Source organism: Chrysemys picta, unplaced genomic scaffold, assembly GCF_011386835.1.
Source record: "Chrysemys picta bellii isolate R12L10 unplaced genomic scaffold, ASM1138683v2 scaf529, whole genome shotgun sequence".
Classification (NCBI taxonomy): Eukaryota; Metazoa; Chordata; order Testudines; family Emydidae; genus Chrysemys; species Chrysemys picta.
The window spans coordinates 21,223-43,113 of NW_027053236.1; the positions used below are offsets into that span (position 1 = coordinate 21,223).

The 21,891-nt window shown below is 53.1% G+C and overlaps 1 protein-coding gene across 1 annotated transcript in view; it reads left to right on the plus strand.

The window, feature by feature from the left end:
• LOC135978919 (maestro heat-like repeat-containing protein family member 7) overlaps positions 1 to 21,682 on the plus strand; it is a 38,888-nt gene extending 17,206 nt beyond the window's left edge. Inside the window, exons 12-22 of the mRNA XM_065579622.1 lie at positions 233 to 368; positions 5,973 to 6,136; positions 6,244 to 6,381; positions 7,798 to 7,912; positions 9,777 to 9,917; positions 12,127 to 12,303; positions 18,010 to 18,165; positions 19,047 to 19,148; positions 19,418 to 19,520; positions 19,965 to 20,024; positions 21,033 to 21,682. Of these exons, the coding sequence (XP_065435694.1) occupies positions 233 to 368; positions 5,973 to 6,136; positions 6,244 to 6,381; positions 7,798 to 7,912; positions 9,777 to 9,917; positions 12,127 to 12,303; positions 18,010 to 18,165; positions 19,047 to 19,148; positions 19,418 to 19,520; positions 19,965 to 20,024; positions 21,033 to 21,217 (1,477 nt within the window). The 3' untranslated portion in view covers positions 21,218 to 21,682. The remainder of the gene's footprint in view (positions 1 to 232; positions 369 to 5,972; positions 6,137 to 6,243; positions 6,382 to 7,797; positions 7,913 to 9,776; positions 9,918 to 12,126; positions 12,304 to 18,009; positions 18,166 to 19,046; positions 19,149 to 19,417; positions 19,521 to 19,964; positions 20,025 to 21,032) is intronic.
• The last annotated feature ends 209 nt before the right edge of the window (positions 21,683 to 21,891 follow it).

Genomic DNA, 21,891 nt, shown 5'->3' on the forward strand with positions numbered 1-21,891 from the left:
TGGCTTGCCCTGGAGACAGGCCAGCCTGCAAAACCCTGTATGGCATCCCTCAGCCTCCCCTGGGGCTGACACTCAGACCCGGTCCCCAGGCAGCCTGCACCAGCAGCAGTGGGAGGGCAACAAAGAGCTGGCTGGTGCAAGGAGTCCCAGCAGGGTGCCGGTGCCGGGGGGGGCGTGGTGCAGGAGGCTGGCGGGGCTCTGACCAAGTGCCGTTGGCTCTCTCCCTTTGCAGCGTTGCTGCAGAGATGTGGCGGATGCTGGCATCCCACTGCCAGAGCATAGAAAAGGTCCTAAAGGAGCTGCTCAACACGCTGCGGGAACAGCCGCTGCACCACCATCATGTCTCTCAGAGAGAGGCCCCCTTGGCTGTAAGTATCAGCCCCTGCAGCAAGGGAAGGAGCGCCGTGTGTCCCCATCACTGCCTGAAGGTGTCTCTCAGTCTCCAATTGGGTATAGTCATTGGGCCGAAGAGAGAGAGCGTGACTCTAGCCAGTGCTATAGTCGAGCCGGAACACGCCGAAACGCTCTCCTGGTGCTATTCAGCAGCACTCCTAGAACCACAGGGTGAGAAGGGATCGCAGGGTCAGCTCGTCCAGCCCCCTGCCACGAGGCAGGACTTGTTGTGTCTAACCCACCCCAGACAGATGGCTCCAGCCTCCTTCTGAAAACCTCCAGCGAAGGAGTTTCCACAAGCTCCCTAGGCGTCTGTCCCATCGTCCTACTCTTCTTACCGTTAGGAAGCTTTTCCTGAGGTTTAATCTACATCTGCTGTGCTGTAGTTTGACCCCATCGCCTCTTGTCCTGCCCTCTGTGGAAAGAGAGAACAACTTTTCTCCATCTTTTTTTTATGGCAGCCTTCCAAGTATCTGAAGACCGTTATCAAGTCCCCCCTTAATCTCCTCTTTTCCAAACTAAACATAGCCAGTTCCTTCAGCCTTTGCTCGTATGGCTTGTGTTCCGTCCCTCTGATCATCTTTGTTACTCGCCTCTGGATCCATTACAGTTTCTCCACATCCTTTCTAGACATTGGTGACCAAAACTGGACACTGTCCTCCAGCTGAGGCCTAACCAGTGCTGAGTAGAGCGGTACTATCGCCTCCCATAACTTGCATGCTATACCTCTGTTAATGCAACCTAAAATTGCATTTGCTTTTTTTGCAACAGCATCGCATTGCTGACTCATGCTGAGGTTGTGATCGACCACAGCTCCCAGATCCTTCTCAGAAGTGCCACGGCCAAGCTGGTTATCCCCCATTCTGTATCTGTGCATTTGATTTTTCTTCTCTAAATGTAGCACCTCACATTTGTCTTTGGTGAATTTCATTTTGTTGTCTATAGCCCGGTCCTCCAATTTACCATGATCCCTCGTAATTTTAGCTCTTTCCTCTAAAGTATTGGTGACTCCTCCTAGCTTTGTGTCATCTGCAAACTTGACCAGTTTGCTCTCTCTATCTACATCCAGGTCATTAATAAAGATGTGAAACAACACCAGACAATAATATTGTAATCGAGCCAGAACGCACATAGTAGGCAAGCTAAATGACATGATTCACATCTCCGGCACAACTGTCTGTTACAGCCAGCAGTCCTCTGATGCAGTGAAAAGAGCATTAGGAAATTCTTCTCTTCCTAACTACTTCTTTGAGAAGGCTAAAGGTGCTGACGAAGACAGTAGCAGCCGTGCTTCGACTGCAGACACAAACACAAAAACAGAGCTCTTCCTGTAATGGAATTCACTGAGGTGGCTATTGCAGTGAGAACGAACTGTGAAGATTACCCTTCAACAGCCAAAGACCAGCTGGCATGAATTCTGGTTAGTGGATGCTGAAGAAGAGGGATTATCCTTGGTTGGTCTGCCATGATGGTAAGCTTGGATGCCTTAACGGTAGCAAAGTTTCATCAGGGTCTCTCCATAGCAGTAGGGTGGTGGTAGTTTTCTGTTTCTCCTTATGGACCTAGCTGAGAGTCCAGATTAACATCTCTGCCAATGAAGATAAAGGAACACAAAGATTCAACTGCAGGTAGCTTTACAGCTTTCAACAGAAGCAGAAACCTCAACTTTTGAAGATGAAGTGGTTAACATGACAAAATCAGAACTTGACACAACTGTGCAGGTAAAGCGAATGGCATATTACATTGCTAAACATGGCAGACCCTACTCGGATCGTCCCGATTTAACTGAATTCCACATACTGCATGGTGTAGATATTGGTATCGGTCTGTGTTCACAATTCAGTGCTACAGACATGCTAGACCCTATCTCATCTGCAATGCACCGAAAGCCTTGCAAATGACGAATGTGCGCTCAGATGCCGGAGAGTGACGGAAAGATAGCCATGTCTGTTGATGAATCAACTACTCTGAGCAATGAATCAACAGTTAGAATCTATTTAAAATGTGACACTTTGAAGGATGATTATCCTCACGTCATGTTTCTTGATCTGATTGCACTTCCACGTCAGACGGCTTCAGGCACTGTAGATTGTGAGCTGAAATGCCTCAATAAATCGAATTCTGATTACAATTACTCTTGTAGTATTTGCGAGTGGTGGTGCTAGTGTTATGCTTCGGAAGAACTCTGGCGTAGCGAGCTGTATTGTGAAGAAGTACCCAAATGTTCTAGCGAGGTAGTGTGTGAATCACAGGTTGGATTTGGCAGCTGCTGAAACGTTAAGTGAAGTAAGAGCTGTAAATCACTTGGAATTCTTTGACAAACTGTATACGCTTTACTGCCGGTCACCTGAAACCAAGAAAGAACAAGAAGAAGGTGTGAGTATCAGCAGAGGGAAAATTACTTTTTGTAGTGACCCATTATTCTTAGATAAAGTGAAAAGGAGGTAGGGCAGCTGTGCAACCGATTTGGAATAGTCAATGCCTAGCGTGACTTTCTTGACTATACTGGTCAGCTGAAACCTCTGTTCAGCTCCACGCGTGTGATTTCATGCAGCACGGCTGAGTGTGAGCGTGGATTTAGCCACATGACTATGATTGTGAATGGCAAATGTAGCAAGCGGCTTATTCCGCATATGTCATTGCTCATGTTTAGCAAGCTCCGTGGCCCTTCATGTTCCATGTGGCATCCTCTCAGCTGTGCCAGAACTTGGCTCAGACATCCTTGTTCTCCCTCTGATTCACAGACACATAAATTACAAGATGGAGAAAGACACTTTGTGGAAATACTTGTAGAAATTAGATAAATGCATTACAGCAGGCCTTTGCTACTTCAGCCCCTGTTATGCCTTGATGTATTTTGTGTTACTTGTGTAACCTACTAGCTAGTTTCAATTTAAAATAAACTTTTATTATTTCCGCCAGATAGAGTAATGTCTATAGTGCAGCAGCATGATTTATTTTGTATTTTCATTAGCCTATAGGCTAAAGTAAAAAGAAAATGTGCTACGCATTCATTGGGTTTTTCTCACTGTACTGTCTAGATTTAGATCTTTTACATAGTGTGCTGTGTACACATTAATGGCATTTCAGCATAATGATTTCAACAGTTAAAATGAATTGAATAGCTACTATAGGTGTGTGTGTGTGTGTGTGTGTGTGTGTGTGTGTGTGTGTGCGCGCGTGTATACCAGGGGTCGGCAACGTTTGGCACGCAGCTCGCCAGGGTAAGCACCCTGGCGGGCCGGGCCAGTTTATTTACCTGCTGACGCGGCGCGGGCGAGGGATGTGCTGGCCGCGGTTTCTCGCCGCCCCCATTGGCCCGGGATGGCGAACCGCAGCGAGTGGGGGCCGCAATCGGCCGAACCTGCTGCGTCAGCAGGTAAATAAACTTGCCTGGCCTGCCAGGGTGCTTACCCTGGCGAGCCGCGTGCCAAATGTTGCCGACCCCTGTGTACACAATTAAAAAAAAGAAAATCCAATACCTTGTTATTTTGGACAGCCAGCCTGTCTCCAGCCATGCCTGGTTTAGCCAAGTATTACTGTACCAGAAATTCAGTAGACAAATAAAATGTGAATTTGTATAATTCATGTTTATGAAAATCAATATTTTAGTGGCATTCCAGTACCTTCCGATTTTGGACTACACCACTGTCTCTAGCCGAGTGGTTAGGGCACCCAACTGGGAGACCCGGGGTCTAAACTCTGCTCCAATGACTATTTAAGTGTTCCCAAGTAGAGATAGATACCGAATTCCCTTTGGGGGTGGGGCTTAGGCCACACCCCTCTCCTCAGCATTTCCTATTGGCTGGTTTAGGCAGCTCCCCACTCTTAGCTTCATAGATTTCAAGGCCAGAAGGGACCTCTGTGATCATCTAGTCAGATCCCCTGCATGACACAGGCCAGAGAACTGCCCCCAGATCATTCCTAGAGCAGGTCTTTGAAGAAAAACATCCCATCGTGATTCAAAAATGGTCAGTGATGGAGAATCTATCACCACCCTGGGTAAATTGTTCCAATGATTAATTACTCTCACTGTGACGTGTATGCCTTATTTCCAATCTGAATGTCTACCTTCAACTTCCAGCCACTGGATCATGTTAGACCTTTCTCTGCTAGACTGAAAAGCCAATTACTAAATATTTGTTCCCCAGGGAAATACCTATAGACAGTAATCAAGTCATCCCTCAACCTTCTCTTTGTTAAGCTGAATAGATCGAGCTTCTTGAGTCTCTCACTGTGTAGGGTGACCAGATTTTATAGGGACAGTCCTGATTTTAGGGTCTTTTTCTTATATAGGCTCCTATTACCCCCCAACCCCCGTCCTGATTTTTCACACTTGCTGTCTGGTCACCCTATCACTATAAGACAGGTTTCTAATCCTTTAATCATTCTCACGACTTTTCTCTGAACCCTCTGCAATTTATCAACATTCTTCTTGCATTGTGGGCACTGGAACAGGACCTAGGATCCCAGCAGTGGGTCACACCAGTGCCAGATACTCCCACTCGAGATTCTTCTGTTTATTTATCCCAGGATCACATGAGCTCTTTTGGCCACAGCGCCACACTGGGAGCTCCTGTTCAGCTGATTATCCACCAGGACTCCCAGGCCCTTTTCAGAGTCTCTGCTTCCCAGGAGAGAATCCCCCGTCCTGTTCCTAGATGTATTCATTTACAATGAGCCATAGTAAAACACATACTGTTTGATTGCCCCCCAGTTTACCAAGCGATTCAGATCGCTCTGTATCAGTGACTTGTCCTCTTCATTATTTACCACTCACCCAATTCTTGTGTCAGCTGCAAATTTTATCAGTGATGATTTTATGTTTTCTTCCAGGTCATTGATAAAAATGTTAAATCGCGTAGGGCCAAGACCCGATCCCTGCGGGGACCACACTGGAAACACACCAGTGCAATGCTGATTCCCAGTTTACAATTACATTTTGAGACCTGTCAGCCAGTTTATAACCAATTCATGTGTGCCACGTTACTTTTGTATCCTTCTAGGATTCCGATCAAACTGGAGTGCGGCGCCAACTCAAGCGCCTTACAGAAGTCTACATACATTATGCCAATGCTATTTCCTTTCTCTACCAAACTTGTAATCTCATCGAAAAACAGATCGCAATTATCTTGGCGGGAAATATTTTCCATACACCCATGTTGATTTGCATTAATTAAATTATCTTCTTTAATTCTTTATTAATTTAATCTTGTACCAGCCGCTCCATTATCTTGCCTGGGATCGATGTCAGGCTGACAGGCCTGAAATTACCCAGGCCATCCCGTTTACCCTCTTTAACAATTGGCCCAACTGACTCTCCCTCTGGAGCGTATATGGAGCCTGGGCACTTAACTCAGGGCTGTGAGTCCACTGGGCAGCAGGGCACATGAAGCTAGGCATGGCAACGCTGAGCCGAAGTCCCTTCTGTGGTTCTAGCCAAGGTCACACAGGCTAGGAATTGAATCCAGCATCCCAGGCCTTAGCCCCCAGCCCACCCCTCCTCTCTAGGTGCCTCGGGGGAGCGTGGGAAGGGCGAAGGCCCTGCAGTGACATCTGTCTCCTGTTCTTGGCTGCAGGCCACCAGAGCCCTGTACGAGATCTTCAAGGAGCAGAACTGCAGGCAGCAGGTGAAGGAGCTCTTCCCTCAGCTCTCCATCGCCCTGCTATTCCAGATCACATACATAGTGGAGCTGTCCATGCATAACCAGGAGGACACGCCCGCACCCCTCAGCCCTGTCAGGTACCACCAGCCCGACACCCCACCTCGGTTCTGAACCGTCGCCCGCAGGCACGCGGCAGGGCCTGGCCTGGGCTCGCTCAGTAACAAGAGGCTCGCTCTGCATGCAGGTGTGCGGTGGATGCCATGCAAGCCTTGCTCCAATGTGCTGGCTACAGGGACCAGACCATGTTCATCCACAAGCAGGGTGGCTGGGGCATGCTCGTGAACGCCGACATGCACCACAAAGGCGTCTTGGTGCTTGCCCGGTGAGTGTCTTGTCCCTGGGGCTGCTGCCCAGAACTGACCGCAGTAGCATCTCCCGTCCCTGGGCCCAGGACACGGCCACATCGCCTTCCCCGCTGGGTGAGACGCGGCTCCCAATCGCCTGCGTGGAAGAGGCCACAGCCTCTGTGCCGTTGGCCGAGGGGTCAGTCGGCTACTTCTCCACCCTGCGCTGCCTGGCGTAAACCGCTTCCTGCGTGGCTCTGGCAGGCGTGGCTGGGCAAAGACAGCCTCCGTCATGTCTGTCTGCAGCGTTGGTGTAGCCCTGTCAGGCCCAGCACATGAGAGAGACAAGGTGGGGGAGGGAATATCTTTGGCTGGCCCAGCATCTGTGTGTGAGAGAGAGACGCTAACACAGAAAGCTCTAACACTTGTCTTAGACCAATCTAAGATATTCCCTAACCCACCTTCTGTCTCTCATCACCCAATATCTGGGCACATGAGAAAGGCCACCGAGCCCACCGACGCCCTTCTTTGTCTGCAGTTCTCTTGCAGCCTATCACGGAGTCCCTGGGCAATGCTCTGGAACTGCTCCCCACAAAGCCAGTCAGGACTTTGGGGAGCCTCCTCTCCCTCGGAGCAGACTGTCTTCAGGGCAAGAAGCTCACACGGCTTCACCTTCCTGGGTCTCTCCTTGGAGCATTCAGCATATGCCCCTCCGTGCGCTTCCCACAGCGAGTCCCCCCAGGTGGGGTCCTGAGGAAGCCAGAGGATCCTGCATGCACCCCCACTTCGCAGTCAGACGTGACTCTTAGCCAGCCAGTAAAACAGAGGTTTATTAGATGACAGGAACACAGTCTAAAACAGAGCTTGTAGGTACAGCAAACGGGACCCCTCAGCCGGGTCCATTCTGGGACCCAGCGAGGCAGACAACTCCGTCCGCACTCACTTCCCGTCCCCAGCCAGCTCCCAACTGAAACCCCCCTCCAGCCCCTCCTTTCTGGCCTTTGTCTCTTTCCTGGGCCAGGAGGTCACCTGATCTTTATTCACCTTTAGCTATCCCCTTGCAAGGGGGGAAGGGCCCTGGCCATTTGTTGCTAGGAGACAGATTGTCAGCCATTTATGCACACTGGAGACTTAAGAAATGCATAGGGGAAACTGAGGCACCCACACAGTATTCAGAGGAGACATTAAGAACGGTCCCACTTGGTCACACAGCCCAGCGCTGCGTGCTCGGAGCTTGGCCTCGTGGAAGGGCTCCCTGTAGAGTGATTAAGGGTCTGGGTCTCTAGCAGTTAGGCTGCTGGGCATTTTAAGCCAGCAGGAACTTGTCCATGCCAGCTGCACGTGACTAGTCACCCGGGATCCCCTGTCCTGTGGCACTGGTCTGGTTAGATTTGTAAATGGAGAACCAGTCCTTGCCCACCTCAATGATGTGGTGTTTGTGTTTCCCATGCCAGGGCCATGGTTTCGGTCAGTTTCCAGGAGCGTTGCTGGATTTTCCAGGAGCTGATGGCCATCCTCAACTGCAGGGATGATAGGCGGTACATCCCGGCCATGGCGTTCTTCATTCAGGTGAGCCTCACCGGCGGGTGAGGGTCGTGAGAACAGCCCTAGCCCAGCGGTGACTGTGGCATGGGACTGACCTATGGCCAGGGGCGGCAGGTTTGTAGAAATGTTGGTGGTGACCAGCAGAGCCCGCCCCTCCAAACTGCCTCCCACCTGTCTAAGTCTCTGGGAGGGAGTTTGGGCGGGGGGAGGAGGTCTGGGGTACAGGCACTGGGCTGGGGTAGGGGATTGGGGTGCAGGAGGGGTGAGAGGTTGGGCCCTGGGAGGGAGTTTGGGTGGGGGAAGGGGCCTGCGGTGCAGGCTCTGGGATGGAGTTTGGGTGCTGGGTGCAGGCTCCAGGCTGGGGCAGAAGGTGGGGGTGCAGGAAGGGGTGAGGGGTGCAGGCTCTGGGAGGAGTTTGGGGGCAGGAGGGGGTGTGGAGGGAGGGGGTACAGGCTCTGGGAGGGAGTTTGGGGGCCGGAGTGGGGTGTGGGAAAGGGGTGGGGGTGCAGGCTCTGGGAGGAGTTGGGAGGGTGCGGCGCTTACCTGGGGCTCCTAGGCAGGGCGGGCCTGGGGGCCTCCGTGTGCTGCTACCCCCAGGCACTGCCCGCGCAGCTTCCTACTGGCTGCAGGGGCGCTTGGGGTGGGTGTGACGCAGTAGGGAGCGGGGTGGATTGACCTGGATATGTCGGTTAGTTTTACTGGACTGTCTGCATGGGGGATGGGAGAGCAGGGGATGACTTTAGGTGAGGGACAGTACCTGAGCCTGTTAACCTGAGCCAGGAAGGGGGGTGGGGCAAGTCGACACCTTTGCCCTGGAAACTGGACAAAGGGAGAGGGGGAGAGAAGGAGGAGGAGAGAGCCTGCAGGAGGGGTTTTGGTTTCAGTTTTGGGCTGGGTGGGAAGAGGCAGGGAACCCCAAGTCTGGGGTCTAAGATCCTTGCCCCCCAGAGGGACCTGGCTGAAGGGGTCCTGGTTGTACTTACAAGCCCTGCTTGGGACTGTGTTCCTGTCATCTAATAAACCTTCTGTTTTACTGGCTGGTGAGAGTCACGGTGAATCACAGGAAGTGGGGGGTGCGGGGCCCTGACTCCCCCACACTCCGTGACAGTGGGACACAGACCCACCCCACTCAGGGGCCGCAGGGAGGGGCCGGCAGCCATGTGGAGCAAGCAGGCAGGAAGCCGCTCAGCTCCGCTGCACTGCGGGTGGTGAGTGGGGGCCCCGGGCTCTTTTAAATGGCCCGGGAGACGTGGGGGCAGAAGGCGGGGCCGAGGCCCATGGTGCCCAGGCACCGGGGGCCCATAGAACTCGCCGCCCATGCCTATGGCCAGGAGAGGAGTAGGTGGCTCTGGGGTTGGGTGGGTGACCAGGGGCAGGGAAAGCTCCTAAAGCCCTAGGGGTGGAGTCACTGACTCTGGACTTTGTTACCGGCCCCAGCTGGTGTTGCGGGGCTGGAGCAAAGCCCAGGGTCGGGTGTCTCTTGTTCCCCAAGGCTCAGCTCCATAGAATGGTCCCTTGTGTGACCTCGGCCCTGAAGCCCCCTCTGACGTCCGTATGCCATGCGCAGGCCGGGCCCATCCACGGCCAATTCACCTGCCCCCCGTAGACCGGGCGGCCCTTTGGAACACAAGGCTGCAGCCCCCTCCCTCCCTGCTCCGCATGCAGCTGAGCCTTAGTGAGGGAGCAGGGTAGGCCTTGATCTCGGCTGGAGCCTCGAGGGCCCGTTGCGCTAGCAGCGTTTCAGTGGGGCACACACGGTGACCAATCGCGGTGCCCGGCGTACAGCGCATGCTGTGCCCGTGGCAGCTGGAGCTAAGGGCCCCTTGGCAGAGATGAGTCGTGAGGGTCCAGCCCCGTTCTCTAGCTTGTTTCACTGTTGGTGTGTTAGCTCCTCCAGTGCCCTGACCTTGGCAATAAGCAGGAAGACGCCATCCTGGACCAGTTGAGTGGGCAGCTGAGAGACCCCAACACTGTGGTGCGCTGGCTGGCGCTCAAAGGCCTCCTGAACCTGTCCCTGTGCCCAGAGAAGGTGAGAGGGGAGGAGGGCTGGGGGATAAACCCAGAACCGCAGGGAGCTGTTGCAGGGCTGGGGTCATTGAAACCTTCCATGGGGACATGGCCCTGGCCTCGAGTCAGGAGCCCTGGCTTCTATTCCTGGCTCTGTCACTGACCTGCTTGGTGACCTTGGGCAAGTCTCCAAGCCTGGCTCCTGCGGGGTGTGTCTCTGGGTGTGTGCAGTACCTGGCACTGCCGGGCTTGATTGTGTCTGGGGTCTCTGTGATCCAAAGAACCCTAGCACTAGATTAGCAGCAGAGCTGTGGACTCTAGACCCCAGGGAATGCTGGCGACACCAGTGATCAGGGACGCCCAGACAGAGCCATTTCGCTTCAATTAGGAACCATTTTTTCCTACAAATCCCCTTTTAAAGCCTCATAGGTTTTAACTGTTGACGTCACGGCTCTGTCCCGCAGCACTTGCTCCTCTGAAGAGCTCTACAGGGGCCTTTTGCTGCTAAGATCTCATAACAAGTTTGATACACACAGTATAGTGAAGGCAGAGAAAACCCTTGGGGCTTAAATACACAGATCTGGCAGCCTGGTAAAGAGGAGACAATCTGAAGGCAACTCTCACTAATGATAATTTACTTACCTTGAGAATAGCGGGTCAGTCCGGTTTATTAAACCCGGACTACGATTCTATCAGACATGGAGAGGGCGTGACTGTAATTCTTTGTCATACACCATTCCCACCGTTCCATGAGCCTCAGCCTGGTTTTCACTTGCTTGTGGTTCATTTTTTCTTCCGGAACCGGTTAGCCTGTATTTGACACATTTTTTCCCTGATGCCGGTTGAGATTTTCATAGGTTCATAGATTCTAGGCCTGGAAGGGACCTCGAGAGGTCATCGAGTCCAGTCCCCTGCCCTCATGGCAGGACCAAATATTGCCTAGACCATCCCTGATAGACAGTTATCTAACCTACTCTTAAATACCTCCAGAGATGGAGATTCCACAACCTCCCTAGGCAATTTATTCCAGTGTTTAACCACCCTGACAGTTAGGAATTTTTTCCTAATGTCCAACCTAAACCTCCCTTGCTGCAGTTTAAGCCCATTGCTTCTTGGTCTATCCTTAGAGACTAAGGTGAACAAGTTTTCTCCCTCCTCCTTATGACACCCTTTTAGATACCTGAAAACTGCTATCATGTCCCCTCTCAGTCTTCTCTTTTTCAAACTAAACAAACACAATTCTTTCAGCCTTCCTTCATAGGTCATGTTCTCAAGCTCTTCTCTGGACCCTCTCCAAAAATGTTTTGTGGGGCTGTCTTTGAAAGGTTCAAAAACCAAATACAGAAATGATTGAATCTGGCTTTTAGTAACAGACCAACCCTAGAACTCGTGTGCAAAATTGGCTCCCTCCTCTAGGCTGGGCTGTAAGGACAGGGACTCGGGAGAACCCAGGTTCAGTTCCTGGCTCTTCCAGACTCTCTGGGTGACCATGGGCGAGTCACGTAGCCTCTCTGTGCCTGAGCTCCATGTCTGTACAATGGGGATAGAAATCCTTCCTTTGTGTGCCTAGCCTGTAAGCTCTAGGGCAGGGGACGTCTCTTACTGTGCCTGGAAATCCCCCAGCACAAGCCCTGATTGCAGATAGGCCCTCGAGGTGCTATTTGAACCCCTATAACAATAATAGACTTGATTTATTTGGGGTCAATGTGTTGTGCAGAGAACTTTCCACAGATGATACCCGCTAATAAATACCATCCCCTGAGATCTGGGGTACAAGGAAGCAGCTGCTTATATTGCAGGTAGCCGGGCCTGCTGCCCGTGATCCTAGCTGGCTGTGCAAAGGCTTTGAGGTTCTAACATGTCACCTGGAGGCAGGGGCACTGGAAGACTTTTTATAGTGGAGGTGCTGCACCCCACCTTACCCCTGCCCACACCCCCTGCCACCCCTAGAGCTGGGCTCAGGAGCAGGGCCATGGCTCCAGGAGCCGGGGGCGGGGGAGGTGGATGGAGCAAGGGGACCGAGGCTGGGGCCACAGATGGGGGTTGGCGCAGGGCTGGCAGCTGGGACCCTGTGAGCGGGGCCAGGAGCAGAGCCCCGTGTAAAACCTGGGAGTGCTGCAGCACCCCCTTAGTTCCCATGCTTCTGTCTGCAGGGGAGGTGGACGTTGTTTTGGAAATGGCTTGTGGGTCACTGGAGGGTGTTTTGTAAAGCAGCTCCTCATTTCACGCAGGTGGGGAAACTCCAGCGTCTGCTGCCAGAGGTCCTGGAGCAACTACAGGAGGTAGACAGGGACATCATCGCCGAGGCCATCACCGTGCTGAAAAACATCCTTGCCGGCATGGACAGGCAGAGCGCCAGCCGCGCGGCTGTGCAAGTGGCTGAGAAACTCCTGCCTTTCATTGATGATGTAAGGCCTGGTGGCCCATAGGAGACCGTTCAAACTGCGGACCTGTGAATGGGGGCTGGCGGGTGGGCTAGCAGGGCCTGTGTATGGTCCTAGCCAGAAAAAGGATTGTTGTAAATGATGTGAGCCCATTCCCGCCTTCCTCTGCTACCTCACTCTCCTTCAGAGCGTATGGCAGAAAGGATGGGAACCCTTGTGTCCTGCAGGCCTGCTGACAAGGATCAGGGCAGCCTGGGGACAAGGCTCCCCTTGTGGAAGGACATGCATTCCTGAGTCTGCATGCAGTGAGGGGGCCTCTGCAGCACAGGGTGCTGCAATGCTCTTGCTGGCTTCCAGGGTGACAAGTGATGGTACCCTGGTGAAAATCCTGCCCCTCCTCTCCCTGGCCAGGAATCCCACAGCTGGCCTGGGAGCTCCATAAGGAAACGGCTCCGTTTGTAGGTTCTGCAGCTACCACCCTTTCCTCTCCCCTTCGTTCTCATGGCAGCGCAGCGTCAAAGGAGGGCCTAGTTCTCCCCAGGCCTTTCATAACCACAAACTAGCCCCCGCCGACACGTTCACCAGACTGATGTCCAGTCCCCCACTGGATGGTGAGATCCAGCAAGTGGGCAGGAGAAAGGGGCCCATCCATTACTGCCTTCTAGGGGTAACCCCCAGTGGGGGCTCCTGGAGCGTCCACCCACCTCCCCAGCTTTCACAACACTAAATACTACCCTCAGCCCTGCCGAACTTTGCTGGGACCCTGCCGCTCTTTATTTAGTAGTGGCACAGGCCCGGCTCAAGCTGTTCCCAGGGTCTCCTGGACCCCAGCTGCAGGATCTCGCCCTGGTGCGAGCCCTTTAAACCAAACCCCTCTCGGGCCCGGGGGGAACAGAACAGGTTCTTTATGGGGGGGGTGTTAAATCCAAATAGCGTTAATGAACACAACGCCCATCACCAGGGAAAGGCAAATAGGCCTCAACAACTGGAGGGAAGACCAGCGAGGTGCCAATTCAACATCTGCCTATGCCCACTGCAGTGCAGCTCTGATGCCCCCAGACCGCTCCCATAAGTTTTGTGCAGAGCCTGCCCGGCTGCTCTGAGCTGACACCGGGGGCAGGAGCAGCTGGCTAGTAAGATTAACATGGGATGGAGTCTAGCAAACAAGCCAGGCTACCTGTGTAATGGCATGTTACCCTGTATGATACTGTTCGACTACTAGGTGATGCTCTGTAAAATACCTTATTTCAATGAACCTCAGCTGTATCCAGCAGAGCATTAACAGTTCTTATGATGAACCCATCTGCAGTGCTCAACTTTTGCCAGGGCTTAGCCCTGGCACCTCTGGGCTTGCTGCATCAGTTATGATTGTAAAAAAATTGCTTGAGCCCCAGCACCTCTTTCATTACAAATTAAGCACTGTCCATCTGGTGTGTGTAAACAAGCTCTGTAGGCAGTACATATCTGGTGCAGAACATGATATGGTGTCAGGAGTAAACTAAGAACAGAAACCAAAGGAAAACAGCAACACAGGTTGCAGACGGAAGGAACAGCAACGAAGTTTGCAGGACCTCATCAACATGCCCCACTCTGATTCCCCAGAGAACGTCACCTTTCATAACCCTTCACAATGGACAGACTGGAAACAATGTTTGGCACGATTTTGCATTGCAAACAAGCTGCACAAAGGAACTGGGGATATACAGGTATTGACTTTAATTTAGGCTATGGAGAAGCACGCAGAGCATATCTTTACCTCCTTTGACTTTACTGAAGACCATCACAAAGACAACTATGCAAGGGTTGTGGTTAAGATTGATGCACACTTTATAACCGAGGGAAATGTGGTTTATTAAAGAGCATGTTTTCAGCAAAGAATTCAAGAACCAGGGGAAAATGTTGAAAGTTTTAGAAGACCTCTGCATCCCCTGGCTGAAAACTGTGATTTGGGGAATGTAAAACATGAAAATTTCAGAAACAGGCTGGTTATTGGGTTAAAAGATAAAAACCTTTCATAGAGACAAGCCAGGTGAGGTCTAAATGATATTCCCTCACCTACCTCTAATATCCTGGGACTGTCACAGCTATAACAACACTGCTAAAAACCTTTCACAGTAGCTACCGCCGAAGAGAGATTTAACTCTACCCACAGCTATACAGCTAGCAAGAGTCAGAATTAGTCAAACAACAGGCAAAAGCAAATTGAAAAACCTGCAACTAGCTTAAAAGCTACAAACAGACACTTAAGTGTTAAAAGTCTTTCTCATAAAATCCCTGAGGTAAGGAGAGAGAATTCGCAGGCTAAGAGGGACAAATGCCAGTCTACATGCACAAGGTGTGGAAAAGTCATATCCCAAGGGATGATACATGTCCAGCCAGAGGCGCATGCTGTAATAAATGCCTGAAATATGGACATTTTGCAGCTGTTCGTTGCACTGAAGCAGTCAGGGAGTTGACTCATATTGCAGACAATCAAGACCCATTGATTCTGGGATCTATCACTTGTGATGACATGGCGCCCGCCTGGAGAGTGACATTGAATATTCAAAGCAAGACTATTGACTTTAAAGTTGACTCGAGAGCTGATGTCACACAGCTCTGACCCTCCCTCAAGGGATTTTGAACTGCATGGGCACCGAACCAATTTACAAAGACAAAAGCTTTGCGTTCCGTGTGTATGAGATCAAAGACCAACAACCTTCTCAGCTGCAGTGTAGCAGCCATGATGGGCCTAGTGAGAAAGATGGAAGAACTTGAGGATCTGATGCTATTGGGCTTTTGAAAGGTGATCTAGTCCAAATCAACTTAAGAGGCAATGCTGAACCAGTGAACAACCACCTCTACAAGAGAGAGAACTGGGAAAGACTAGCTGCAGATTTTTGTGAATTCAGAGGACATCATTGCCAGGTCATTGTGGACTACTTTTCCAGCTATATAGAAATAATGTACTTGAAAGACATAACATGTTGCAGTGTTATTGAGAAACTGAAGTGTACGTTTGCTCATTTCTGTATCCAGAACAACTAGTGATGGACAATGTCCCACAATTCACTGCAGCAGAATTTAAGTCAGTCTGAATGAAATATGATTTTGCTCATATCACTGGCAGCCCAAATTACTCACAAGCGAATGGAGAGGCTGAGAGAGCTGCGCAGACAGCCAAAAACATCTGACAGCAGGAAGATCCATTCCTTGCTCCTCTGAATTACAGATCAACACCAACAGCAGCTCCTGCATCTAGTCTAGCACAACTCCTCATGGAAAGACAACTCAGAACTACTGTTCCAAGAACCTACTACGAAGTGGCCAGACAGGAAGAGCGCAGCCAAATCAGATAAACAGGCTAAAAGAATCATAGAATCATAGAATATCAGGATTGGAAGGGACCTCAGGAGGTCATCTAGTCCAACCCTCTGCTCAAAGCAGGACCAATTCCCAACTAAATCATCCCAGCCAGGGCTTTGTCAACCCGGGCCTTAAAAACCTCCAAGGAAGGAGATTCCACCACATCCCTAGGTAAAGCATTCCAGTGCTTCACCACCCTCCTAGTGAAATAGTGTTTCCTAATATCCAACCTAGACCTCCTCCACTGCAATTTGAGACCATTGCTCCTTGTTCTGTCAACTGCCACCACTGAGAACAGCCGAGCTCCATCCTCTTTGGAACCCCCCTTCAGGTAGTTGAAAGCAGCTATCAAATCCCCCCCCCTCATTCTTCTCTTCTGGAGAATAAACAATCCCAGTTCCCTCAGCCTCTCCTCATAAGTCATGTGCTCCAGACCCCTAATCATTTTTGTTGCCCTCCGCTGGACTCTTTCCAATATTTCCACATCCTTCTTGTAGTGTGGGGCCCAAAACTGGACACAGTACTCCAGATGAGGCCTCACCAATGTCGCATAAAGGGGAATGATCACATCCCTCGATCTGCTGGCAATGCCCCTACTTATACAACCCAAAATGCCATTAGCCTTCTTGGCAACAAGAGCACACTGTTGACTCATATCCAGCTTCTCGTCCACTGTGACCCCTAGGTCCTTTTCTGCAGAACTGCTACCTAGCCATTCGGTCCCTAGTCTGTAGCAGTGCATAGGATTCTTCCATCCTAAGTGCAGGACTCTGCACTTGTCCTTGTTGAACCTCATCAGGTTTCTTTTGGCCCAATCCTCCAATCTGTCTAGGTCCCTCTGTATCTGATCCCTACCCTCCAGCGTATCTACCACGCCTCCCAGTTTAGTGTCATCTGCAAACTTGCTGAGAGTGCAGTCCACACCATCCTCCAGATCATTAATAAAGATATTAAACAAAACTGGCCCCAGGACCGACCCTTAGGGCACTCCGCTTGAAACCGGCTGCCAACTAGACATGGAGCCATTGATCACTATCCCTTGAGCCTGACGATCTAGCCAGCTTTCTATCCACCTTACAGTCCATTCATCCAGCCCATACTTCTTTAACTTGGCGGCAAGAATACTGTGGGAGACCGTATCAAAAGCTTTGCTAAAGTCAAGGAATAACACATCCACTGCTTTCCCCTCATCCACAGAGCCAGTTATCTCCTCATAGAAGGCAATTAGGTTAGTCAGGCACGACTTCCCCTTGGTGAATCCATGCTGACTGTTCCTGATCACTTTCCTCTCCTCTAAGTGTTTCATAATTGATTCCTTGAGGACCTGCTCCATGATTTTTCCAGGGACTGAGGTGAGGTGAACTTATGAACACGTTTACAACAGATGTCACGCAGAGAACTGCCTTGTCTAGAACCTGGTGCCCGGAGGTGACATGTAACTGCTGATTGGGGTCACCGTTTAAAGGTTCAGCCACTCCCAGAACAGCTCAAGTCACCCCGTCCCCAGGCTGCCCCCTCAGCCTCACCTCCCAGAAAGCAGTGGCCCCTCCCTACAGCATCCAGCTATTGCTCCTGGTTCTCCCTGCTTGGCACAGCTCGCCCAGCCTCCCTGGTCACTGGACTGGTTCAGCTCTGCCAGCAGCCATGCAGGGCGGGGGCCCAGCAGCACCATGTGACCAAGCGGGGCTGGCTCTGATTTAACAAGAAACCCATGCACAGGAGTGGGGCAACCCTCAGCCCACTCCGAGCCCCTGGAGGCTGGGTGGCTTCCAGTCATGGCTTCCAAGGCCCCCTATCTGGGAACTCCTGCACATTTACCACTCCTTGGCCCTGGGTTAAATCCACCCCAGGTCCCTGTGCGTGGCTTGAACAAACACCAGTGTAGGAATTTGCCCCCCACGCTTGGCCCCCTTGGCCTGGCTAGAGGGCCGCTGTGGGTCAACAGCAGTGTGAGCTGGGCCCGCAAAGCGGGAGGACAAACGACACCCCCTCCTTCGCTCTTTGAATCTTTCCTCATCACTCCCTCTCTGCCGCCCCTGTCCTGGCGCTGCTCTGCCCTGAGCATTCCCCCTTGGCTGACACAGGTGTGTGCTGATGTCAGTGTGCCCAGAGCTGGCTGCGAGAGTCCAGGGGCAGTCTCACCCCACCTTACTGCTCTCCCTGGCCAAGAAGTTACCAGGCCAGCCCCTCAACTGGTGAAAATCTGCATCTCTATTGCCGTCAATGGCGCTATGCCCATGAGACTCTGGCCCCAGCTGTGGCTGTATGGCTGGGGGTGAGTTACCAATACCCCCTGCAGGGCAGACATCTCTGGCACAGTGAGCGCTCGCCCCGCTGGGTGAGAATGACTGTCACAGCGTCTCCTCCCCACGTCGTCTCTTGCAGGTGTCCAGCAGGCTCCGGGTGCTCTCCATCACCCTCTTTAAACACCTGCTGGAGCTTGTAAGGGGGCTCGACAGGAGGCGGATGAAGGCGCATGTGCTCCAGAGCCTGGTCCCGCTGCTCCTCCTCGTGCATGATGAGCGTCCCAACGTGTCCCAGGTGAGGCCACGAGCTGGAGCCTGCAGCGGATACCGTTCCAGAGTGACCAGTAATTTGTTTTGAGGGGGCAGCATGTGACACCCCCTCTTTAAAGGGTCTCGCTGACAGAGGGCAGGTGCTCAGTGCTGTGACAGTCAGGCGCTCAAAATCACTTGAACGTTGAGTGCAGTAGCGCCATGACCATGGCGCCCCACCCAACTGCTGAGTCTTCCCTGCATCCTCTGAGCCCAACACTCCCCCCCTGCAGCCAGGCTGAGAGATTGGGTGGGGGGAGGGGTTGCCTCACCACTCCTACAGCCACTGGCCTCCGCACATTCCCTGGCTGTGCTGGTGGGAAGAGCACAACCCTGGCCATGGCCCCTACCAGGAGCAGGGCTACCCAGTCTCCAGATGGTGCGCAGGACGCAGTGTGCCCTTGGCCAAGCGGCCCGTACAGCCCGTACTAGACATGAGATGCCCAAGCCGCCCCCCACCCCCCCGCCCCAGGTGTCTCTGCACATGCTAGTGCTCATGGCCACCATCACTTGGGAGCCAAATGCCACCAGCACTAATGAATTCACCCTCCTACCCACCATGAGGTGGGGAACTGAGGCACAGCATGAGGCCTAGCGCCTCAAAAGTATTGATCACCCATAGGCATTAGGCACCTAAATCCCTTTGCAGCCCTGGGCCTAAGCAACTTGCCTGAGTTCCTGCAGGGAGAGCTGGGAATTGAGTCAGGTCTCCAGCTATTGCCTTAGCCACACCACCGCCCTTCCGCAAGCAACCTGGGGCCGGGAAGCGTTCAGCATGCACGGTCTCCCCCCCTCCGGGTAACGAGGCTAGTGGCTTCCAGCTCCCGTAACCGTGGCCGGCTCGCCCTGGCCCCACTTGTTTTGCAGGTGTGGTGGGACACCCTCAGCAGTGCGGCAGAATTCCTGAAGTGGCACCAGCTTGGTGGCTTCATCCAGCGCAAGGATACCTGGCAAAGCTGTGACTGCCTGGTGAGGGAGCCCTCAGGTCATTCACTGCGCAGCCCTCGTGGTAGGAGCGGGGGAATCGGTGGATAGGGCACCCCCCATTGCCCAGCTCTGTGCCCACACTGAGCCCCAGCCCTGGGACCACTCCTGGCCCTGGGTGTAGTCCCTCTGCGTGATCCCCCCCGGCACAGGAAAGAGGGGTGAAAAGAGGACATGCGCTCCACACACCTGGAACCCGGCCTGCGGGACGGAAAGGCCTTTAATAACCTTGTGCTCCCTTGTTCTGGTCCTAGCTGACGCGCTACAAGGGGAGAGCCAACAACTTTCTGTGCCAGACCATGGCCTTTCTGGAGAACCCACAGACTCCACTTAGACAAGCGGCCATCAGGTTCATAGGTAACCACAGAGCAGGGGTCCCTTTAACAGGGGGGCTGGATCTGGTCCCAGGCTCTCCTCAGTCCCTGTCAGCAGCGATAAGTAACCCTTGGGCTCCTGATTGTCCAATGCAGGATCAAGGGTGTCAGAAGTCCGCAGGAGCAAGCTCACCCCAAACTGCCCTGATCGGCTGATGGGCCCCCTCTAACCCCATTGCTCCCCATGCAGTCCCCATTCCCCCCCGCGTACCCCACCATGGGCTCTTGGTAGTGAACCCTCAAGGTGCTGTGCTCTCCTTTGGCAACCAGCCCTGTAACCATCCCTGGGGACTCACCCTTTGCCCTGGGGACTCGGGAGCACCATCCTGGCCAGTGAGGGGCGGGGGAAGCGAGGGGTTGCTTGGAGGGTGACATTTGACACCCTCGCTGGGGATGCGGGGATGTGACGAGCTGTTTGTATGTGTAGGGCTCGCTGCCCGGCAGCTGGACCAGAGGAGCCAGGACAAGCTGGATGCCATCTGCAACGGTGGGTGGTACCTGCTTTGAGCACTGAGCGCTAGGGGGATGAACGGCCCAGAGCCGTGGGCTGGGTTCAATCTCCGACGCCAGCAACATGATCTCGGGCGAGAGCCACAAAGGGATGCAAAATGTAGATCCCCAAACCCCTGATCAGCTGCCCCCTCACCCTGTCGTGTCTGCTGGTTGGCATGTGCCAGGCACTTAGCCCTGACCTCAGAGCTGCGGCCTGGCAGATCCCCAAACTGGGCCTGAGCTGGCTGGCCTTCAGAGATGATTGCCCCCGCCCCCCAAACACAGCCGAGGTGGGGTGCTGCCTCCCCCCTTGCACTCACTAGCCCAGTGTTTGGAGCAGTCACCTCCACGTGGGGTGCCTGGGGTGAAGCCACTGCTCCAAATGAGGCAGAGGTGACGTCCGGTCACCTACCTCCTTGCTGCGTGCCCGGACCCCTGGGCAGCGCAGGGCAGAGCAGCATCTCCACATTTGTTGGCGAATGGCGGGGGGCGGGAGTGATATAGCTCAGGCTTCTCACTCCCAGAGCAGGTTCACAGCTGGGCCTCCCAACCAGAGCTAGAGAATGGCTGAGCTCCCTCCTCGGCATTTCCTGGATGGCAGCAGGGCACCTAAAGTTAGGCATAGCCTAACAATGTCCAAGCCCCCTTTATGACTCTCCCCCTCTCTGGACCTAAGTGCCCATCTGTGCATTGGGGGGAAGGCGGAGGGTAAATACAGGCAGGGATGAGGTGCTCAGATACTGCAGGGATGGGGCAGTCCTAGAAATAGTGAGTAAATGGGGTTCATTGGGACTTCTTGCCTGTGTCTGGAGGCTCCCTCATTTGTGGAGGGCAGCAGGGATGTTTAGTGAAGGTTGCTGGTTGTTCCTGCTAGTCCCCTGCCTCCCGCCTCCCAGCCTGCTGCCTCCTTGTCACAGGCCGAGAGGTACAGCGCTGGCTTGGTTTGCTGGGGCTCTCCAGAGCGCTGTGGCTCTGACCTCCATTTCCTTCCTTTCAATCTTAGACCTCAAAGGCTTGCAGCAGGACAGCAACTCCTCGGTCCAAAGCCTGGCTTCTCAGACCATCTTCATCCTGGAGGCGTTCAAGAACCACCCGCCAGCCCACAGCAGCCTATGGACATGCTTTCATAGGATAAGAACAATGTGCACTAAGGAGAGCCCGGTCATTGAAGCTGCCCAGCTGCCCTAGCTCTGGGAAAAGCCAGCCTCCCTTCCCTGGGAGCTTCGTGCCAGACCATGGCTTCTTCCCCATTGGCCGCCTGCTCTGCGCAGCCATGTGAGTAGTTAACTGCTCGATAGCTTTCATCACCATGTACTTTTTGATAGGTTTCCATGCACTGTGTAGCATTTACGTCCCGCCCTCCATCCCCATTTCCAGTCGTGTATGTTTTTGGTGCCGTCAGCCATTTTGAAAATTTATTTTGTATTATTTTTCTGTGTTTGGCCGGGGGAAGGTTGTGTGCCTGTGTTTTGACATATTTAGAGAAAAAGTATGAATGAGTAGAAAGAGAGACTGTAAGGGGTTCACGGCTCCCTCCCCGTCCGTCCGGGCGGGAGACCACGCCCTTTGCTATGATACTTCCGGGTACCTTGGTTCAGGGGAAAAGTAGCTCAGTGTTAATGGTTCTAGCCTGCAGTCAGGCCAAGTAATGGTAGAGAGTCTGTTTGCCCAGGGCCCTCAATCAGGGCGGGGCGGCAATCGAGAACGGGCTGTGGCCTACAGGCAGGCAGGCAGAGCAACAGAAGGTCCATTTGCCTGGCCACTGATCAGGGTGGGGCAGCAAGCAAGTAGGGGGGCTCTGGCCTACAGTCCGGCAGAGCTGTCGCAGTCTAGGGGAGGTTAGCTCTCTGGTGGGAGAGTCA